Raw genomic sequence first — 7500 nt, 5'->3', positions numbered from 1 at the left:
TAAAATGAAAGCGTGTTACTGCTGTGCAAAGTTTATTACTGTGTAAACATCGTTGACCAGCTGTGTTTCCTGTGTTCCAGAAAAATCCAGGGCAATCTACTTTCACTGTTTTCAGTCAATTCAAAGCTCGACTACAAGTAAGTATTATCAGAAAGTTGTTTTGCCAGCCTCAATCTCGGTCCCTCATATAATGTATGACTTGTTGGTTTCCAGCATGAGCCCTTGCATGGAAAGGAAAGTTTCTTCCAGCTACTGCTCGAAGTGTTCAGGTTCATCTGGTTGTATTTCTTGTTCAAAAGACCTGAGGAAGTACGAGTGTCTGTGCAATCAAGGTATTTCACTTAGCATACCTGAATGTATCCTTAGCTGAAAAAAACTGACAGCGATATTTATAAAACGTTTAGTTTGCAAGTCTCCACCTTTCAGGGTATAAACGCACCTGAACAAGTAGACTTAAACACCAACTTGGACCTCACATGATGTGACATAATAGAATACGAAATCAGAAAATTACCCTTCTGAATTTTATAGGGCTAACATTTAGATGAGAAAGTAATTCTAATGAATACGAAAGACCACAGAAAAAATTGTCAGTCACTTGAATTACTTCAAAAATCCCGGCTTTTACTGACTTGGCCTCAAGTATAATTTTATTCACTGTAGTTCAAGTAGTTCAATCTTAGGTGGATGAGGAACTCGTATACTTACAAGGCAGCAAACACATGGAACTCACTTGCAATGAAAACCGATTTAAGACAAGAAAGCTGTTAAGACACTTAGGAGAAAAAGTTAAGTATATCAATATATATGGTGACTGAATTTGTCAGCATATATGTCACGAAGTCTTCTTTTTGTGAAAATAGTTTAATTATGTATATAATGAGAGTACGATTGCATGTAATTTTAGTTGCCTCACATTAATTCTTACGCCTTTCAGATGCATGTAACATATTTTGAACGAGCTTTTTTTAGCTCCGAGAACGTTACTTGGATAAAGAAACGATTGTTTGATTTGTACTTCTATTTATTTAGGCCTTATCACGGCCAAGAATCTGAAGATTGTTCGGTGAGTGATAAGTTATCACTGATGCAACGTTAAATTGTGTTTATTTTAATTGCAAGAGCATTGATACTTCACACTTTACAATGTGGCTTAATAAAATTTCACATAATCAAATTTTCTGATACTACAACAATAAAGATTCTTCCAGCCATAAGAATTTCATTGATTGTAGTGACCATGTGACTGTTTTGCGTCTGGTTCCTTCTCGTTTTAGGTCTTCCAGTCGAATCCCAAATATTTTCATTGAAATGAAAATAAATATAATTGTAACTTAACTGCATGTCCAATGTAACATTTGATAAGTCTATTTAACCAATTTTGCACAGGAAATCATAAACGATTGCAGGGTTGTTGCATATTATCTTGAAAAGCAGATGAGATTGCTCAAGGTAAGAACGACTATGAACTGTGGTATCCTAAGTTTTCATACTTGTTTTGAGGTTGTTTTGTTTCCTTTGAGGAACTGTTGGGTTGTTAGGCTAATTTATCCTCAAGGCATTTCCTTTCATTCGGTCAACTAATGCGACCACTTTCTGGAACAAATTTCACGACAAAATTTTTACCATTGTTGTAGACATTAATTCATGTTATTAATAGCTAATTTATTAATTTACATTGAGAAATTAATGTAACTGTATGGCTTCAGACTATAACTCTCAGCTCAGAACATGGAAATTTACATTTTTGCCTTGCTCAGATTAATTTGTTGTGTTTCCAAACTGAAAACCTCTAACATCCCAAATAACGTTTCGGTGGATTTAAACTCCTAAATGTCCTAACTGTTTACCGCAACCGTTTTCAGGTCCCATGGACAAAAAAAGTGCCCCTCTGAATTGTTTAGTGTATTAAAATTGATTTAAAGCAAAGCAAGTACTGACGTTTTAACTCTCGTTGTCTTAAAGCCAAACGGTCCTTGCAGTGAGGAAAATGTGGTGATTCAACGCCTGAATAGCATATTAGTTTATCTGAAGCATTCAACTGGGCGTTCAAGGATACATGCTCGACACACGAGGTAATGTATATTACAACTCGTGGAAAGGCACAAGTAAATTGTAATCTATTCTATCCTCGAAACACAGAAATGTGGCAAACAATTTAGTTCTCTTCCAGCCTCCATTGTATCTTGCCCTTTCGGACCAACACATTCCTTTCTAGTTCTTTCTTTCCACCGTTCCTTTATCATTTTCGTCACACTTTTCCCTCCATGTTTCGTCATGGCTCTACCCCTCCATCCCTTCCCTCATTTCCCTCTCTATCGAACCCATCGTAGCTCAATCCCTTCCTCTTGCATTTCCTTCCTTTATTTATCTCTCCCTTTTTCCATCTGTATTTATTACTTTGCCACTCACTTCTTTCCTCCCTTTGTCGGCATGCAGTCTCCCCCCTCCCTCCCTACCAGCTCCTTCCCTTTATTAGAGCTCATAATTTCTTCCTCCACCTGCCTCCCTTTTTCCACACTTTGCCTTCTTCTTCCCTACCTCCACCTCCACCTCCACCCCCACCCCCACCCCCACCCCCACCCTCTTTCCTCCACACTAGCTTCTTCATAGTCCCATTTATCTCTCCTCCCCCGCTCATTTTTCTCTCCCTTTCCCTGCCCATCCATTCGAGCTTCCCTCCATCGGTTCCCCTTGTACCCTTCTAATCCACTCATTCATAGTTCCATCACTCCAAATTATCCTCCCCAACCATTCATTTAAAGTTTCTTAGTAGTTGCTTCCTTCATCCAACTCTTCCCCTCCTACCCTCCGCTCTTTCCTTTATAGCCATCTTCCCCCCTCATCAACCTCTATATATTTCCCTTTCCGTTCCAATTCATTCATCAATTTCTCCATACACCTTCCTTCCACCCATGTGCTTCTATCATTCTGATTTGAACTCAGTTGACTGTTCCTACTTTTGTTCCAAGAGCCACGTATTTACTGTTGGGCAATAGAAAACAGACAAAGTGACCAAGAATACCAGTCGAGTTATTTTCAAGTAATAAATATTTTAAATAAGTTCTAATGGGAGCATCCGTTGTTTATATTTTAACACAGCTATGATGACGAAAAAGACCTGGAAGAATTTGATTGGGTAAGGGTAAATTAAGGCAATCCTGAATACCTTCAATACCTGTCCATAGGAATCATTTTCCACATGGGTTTACCATGACTTGAATTTCAAACATCTGTAACAAACAAGTAAGGCAGAGCCGTTCATTAAAAAGGCTTTCTGTGCAGTATTTCTGCTTCAAAAGGGCGACCTCTTCATCAAATCTTCACTTACATGTACACTCACCACTATTTTGAGAACAAACCTGGTAATAATGCAAACTCACTTTCACTTCACTTGATAAAATATAATTTTTATGGAAAAAGTTACATTTCCAATCTGAAAAAAAGAATGAAAAGTCTGAAAAGTAATACGGAAAATACTCATTTTGCAGATGCTGAGATGAGCTGTCAAATGGAAGAAGTTACCATAATGGAATTCGTTTCTCGAGTGTCTAACAAACGTATCGAACACCTTAACGACAATCATATTGGTTGGAACCATTGCCCTTTTATTGTTAACAAGTGCGAATTGTGGGTAGGGGGTAGTGTCGTACCTCTCGTTGAACACTATATTTAATTGGCTGTATAGTGTAGTACTTCCTATTGTTTTCTGTTCTAAATCCATTGTTATCTTTGTTCGTTCTATTGTTCTTTTGGCCAATCCTGAAGCCCATTCAATGAGGTAAGACACGACCCCAAAATGTATTGTGACTATTTGTTGTGGATGCAACCCTAGTTGGCACATTATACATGGGAATTTGAAAGATAATTATACGAGCCGATAAGAGAGCGAATCTCCCATACTGGGCCATATATTCCTGTGAAAATTATTTGATAGCTATTATTAGCTCATGAGGCGTGGTTGTTTGAAGGACGACAGCTTATTGGTCAGTTAGTGTGAAGGTGGGTCACTTGGTCATGGAAACAACAGATAAAAATAACCTTTGCAGCGTTGGAGCTATCTAAGAATAGGTGTAAAATAATTATCATGGGGCACAGGGATTCCCTCTGTCACCTTACATTCTCTTGGCATTTGTAGATTCGTTCCATTCATGAAGGAATTCGTTCACCTTTTCAAGCAAAATTTGTCCGGCATGCTTTCGACCCATTTGACCAAGTGACGATATTAAAGTTCGGATACAGATTTGTTGACTCTCCCATCTCCCTTCGTCTACACGTTTCTCTGTACTGACCGTCGGCTTATCCAAAATCTCACCTTCATAACTGAATCTAACTAGAGGGAATAAGAAGTTGTAAAAAAGGAAAATATTTTAGGCATTTATACTCAAATGAAACAGTCCAGTTTACCTTTAAAATTTTCAGGGGATTTTTCAGGGTATGATAATGGAATGTAATATATTATTTTGTAATTTAGCAAAACTATTTATTTACAATATAACGACTAAAAGTTTTAATAAAAAGAGAATAATTAATAATTTGTATGAAGAATGTGAGTTCAAATGAAATAAACGGATCATCTATTTAGTTTTTTCTCATATCCTATAATTAAATAATACAAAGACGTGTTTTGCGAACAAGGAAACTTGGCAAAATTACATCTAGAGTTCAATATTTTTTTCAAATGGATAGCAAATATATATTGAAGAGGTTTTGTCTTGTTGTGTAAAGGTGCATCGGTACAACCGCTAACCGGGCTGGCTCAGTCGAGAAGGCTATAGACTTATGCCAGTGGTCGTAGATTCGAATCATAATTCGACCAACTGTCAGGGTCTCAAAGTAAATGAGCAGAAAATTATGCCTTTGCTATGCCATTTGAAAATGGTGAACCGCGGCAAACTGCAGTAATCTTTACGAGCACGTAAGATGTAATCGGTCTGGGTCGTAAACAAAACCACGCACCGTTAATCAAGAGAACTAGAAGGGAGCCTCGTGTAGCGATTTGGATGGCGAGAGAGAATAATCCCCACTTCAGCAATTGCATAAATTGGAAATTGAAGTAATAATAAAAAAAAGGATCTTTAATCTCGATGAATGACCCCTTATGCATTAGCCACATCCAGCGTAGGGCTCGGTTTAGTCGCATTGCATTCATATTAACCAGTTGTAATAGCACTGGACGACCCAGCGCAGTTTCATTGGCTTCAGAGCTTTCTACCGGTACTAATCAATGAGAGGCGAGTGATTCTAAGCGTTAAGGGAAATGTTACTTTTCGCGGGAAAAACCTGTTCCTAAAAATAAATTTACTCAGGAAAGAATTGCCTCTGCCAAGGAATTATTGGAGATAGAGGCTCCCGTTAATGAGCTCCCGACGAGAACTTATAACTTTGACGAGGTCCTGCTCTGTTATTACGCTTCGACTTTATTTGGATGCTTGGATTCAAGGACAAAAGACAGAAATTAGAAGAGAAAACACGCTATAATATATTCCATTATTTAGTTGATATAGCGCCGACACTGACAAACAAAAATGGTTTAAACAGGTCATTGCACTCGAATGGGCAATTGTTTGAATTGTTTGTATCCAAAATATGCTCACGAAACAAGACAGGATGTTTTGACAAGTGGTTGAGTGGATTAGTGTCAATTGATATACTAAATAGCAATCACATGACAGTTTGCGACATAAAGTCTCACAGATCATATCACCCCTTGTCAAGTTACAAATAGCTTCCGCGAAGCCAAAGTAGAGTCATTTTTTGTTAAATTGAGACCTGATTTCTAACGACAATGAGAAATGTGGGCACAAGTAACAGATTTATCGATGATTTTATGGTTTGGAGTTCCAGTAGCGACCCTGAACAGAGAAAAAGGAACTTGGCTACTGAGTGAAGGACAGATGTCTCGTTTCCTCATACATTACAGGAGGGAAGAGTGGTAACATACATCATGGATATTGTTCTTAATTGTTCATAACCAGGATGTCGAAATGCTTCAAAAGATACAGCGTACCACTACACTCCATGCGCTGCCACTGAATTTCAGTGGAACAGTTTGGCTTGATGCCCAGCATTCGATAAACGCCATCTGGAAAGGAATGTTCCCTCCTTCCCAGATTCCAATTCGCTTCCTCCCTCAACACGCCTCCTCCGAAGTACTTCGTCCCTTATCGCGATAACTTACCGTGACAAGTTAACGGAGACAGTTGTTTTGGATAAGGAGTCACAACATCTGGAATATGGGAAGCGACGAATCTTTCACAGCTAAAAATCCCTGTAAACAGGTAAAACGTTATGTTAACGTTTCTTTTATGTACATTTCCATGGCTTTGAAACCACTTATTCTGGTGAATGAGATTTATTTTTCATTTCCTAATACTTAATCGACGCCGGTCAATATTTAAAGGAACTGTCGAAGTAAGTTCTTGTTCATATTATTTAAACTTAAAACTTAAAAGCACGGTTGTGCAAAATTGACGTGCACTTTTCGATACACTGTTTGCTTGTTTCACATCAATGGCTCGCTTCATGCTCACGGAACCCTGACCCGATTATTTATTACAGCATGTTTTGATCTTTAGAACCATTGTAATGAAGACCTTCAATGTTTACACGAGCTGCAACGTTCACTGATAGACTTCTTCAACGTGATTTGTGCGACGGACGAGCAACAAATGGGGACGCAAGCTTTTAAGTATTTAACACTGTTTTTTTTAATATTTCCTGACTTCACTCATACTCAGTTAATACGACAAACAAAACGTAAGTGAAGTGTAAATGAGGATTGATTAACTGTACACTATTTTTCGTACCTCGGAACACATTCATTTATTGCAAAGAGATCTTCCCGAAATAATTTAATAAAATATATATTTAACATCCATGTGTAATGAGTGCAAAGGAAACTACAAGTAGTCAAGTGCTCTTATCTATTTGCTGTTTTCGTTTTAAGAAGTTCCACAGTGGACGAACGATTAAAGGAGCCAGTTTGGGTATGTAATCAACGTAAAAGTTATCCCATCAAGTTATACAAATTAGTTTACGATTGTACGATTAGACCATATTATGGAAAGGAAATGACGTGTGTATTCCAGTGTAAATTGGATTTTACGCTTTAAGGACTTGCACATCGTACTTAAAAACGTAATCAACTTTTTCTTCTTTATTTTACATAAAAAAGCGTTTATGAATGTGCCTACTCTAATATTCATGCTACTTTGTTTCTATCCAGGAAAATCCAGGGGAACCTGAATTGGAAGCCGCTTTGACACTGCTTAGAAGAATCAAAGGTCAACTGCAGGTGAACACATATTTTCAATGTCCTATTGGTAATCCTCAGCCCAATAACATTGTCATTTTTCGCTTCGCAGCAAGAATCTCTGGAGGAGAGGGAAGGAATACAATTACTTGTAAAAGAATTCAGCTTTCTTTGGACTTACTCCTTATTCAATAAAATGAAGGGAGCACCTGTGGCAGTGCAAGGAAGGTATTTCACTTACTTTA

The 7500-nt window shown here is 37.9% G+C and overlaps 2 protein-coding genes and 1 long non-coding RNA gene across 8 annotated transcripts in view; 2 read left to right on the top strand and 1 right to left on the bottom strand.

Moving 5' to 3' along the window:
- LOC137993000 (uncharacterized) overlaps nt 1-4584 on the top strand; it is a 6268-nt gene extending 1684 nt beyond the window's left edge. For both annotated transcript variants that reach the window (XM_068838656.1, XM_068838648.1), the window contains exons 4-10: nt 81-137; nt 214-332; nt 1033-1066; nt 1390-1452; nt 1966-2075; nt 3103-3139; nt 3492-4584. In XM_068838656.1, the coding sequence (XP_068694757.1) occupies nt 81-137; nt 214-332; nt 1033-1066; nt 1390-1452; nt 1966-2075; nt 3103-3139; nt 3492-3503 (432 nt within the window). In that variant the 3' untranslated portion in view covers nt 3504-4584. The remainder of the gene's footprint in view (nt 1-80; nt 138-213; nt 333-1032; nt 1067-1389; nt 1453-1965; nt 2076-3102; nt 3140-3491) is intronic.
- Nucleotides 3925-7500, bottom strand: part of LOC137993015 (uncharacterized) — a 39474-nt gene continuing 35898 nt past the window's right edge. For all 4 annotated transcript variants that reach the window (XR_011121788.1, XR_011121796.1, XR_011121794.1 and 1 more), the window contains one exon: nt 3925-6271. This is a non-coding gene — a long non-coding RNA (uncharacterized lncRNA). The remainder of the gene's footprint in view (nt 6272-7500) is intronic.
- LOC137992971 (uncharacterized) overlaps nt 6142-7500 on the top strand; it is a 12542-nt gene continuing 11183 nt past the window's right edge. Inside the window, exons 1-5 of one of the 2 annotated variants that reach the window (XM_068838616.1) lie at nt 6142-6281; nt 6579-6691; nt 6953-6989; nt 7229-7297; nt 7368-7483. In XM_068838616.1, the coding sequence (XP_068694717.1) occupies nt 6237-6281; nt 6579-6691; nt 6953-6989; nt 7229-7297; nt 7368-7483 (380 nt within the window). In that variant the 5' untranslated portion in view covers nt 6142-6236. Of the gene's footprint in view, nt 6282-6578; nt 6692-6949; nt 6990-7228; nt 7298-7367; nt 7484-7500 lie in introns of both variants that reach the window. The other variant, XM_068838609.1, reaches the window with a different exon arrangement.

This window comes from Montipora foliosa, chromosome 1 (genome assembly GCF_036669935.1).
Source record: "Montipora foliosa isolate CH-2021 chromosome 1, ASM3666993v2, whole genome shotgun sequence".
NCBI classification, from domain to species: Eukaryota; Metazoa; Cnidaria; class Anthozoa; order Scleractinia; family Acroporidae; genus Montipora; species Montipora foliosa.
This window is presented reverse-complemented; position numbering and strand designations above follow the sequence as displayed.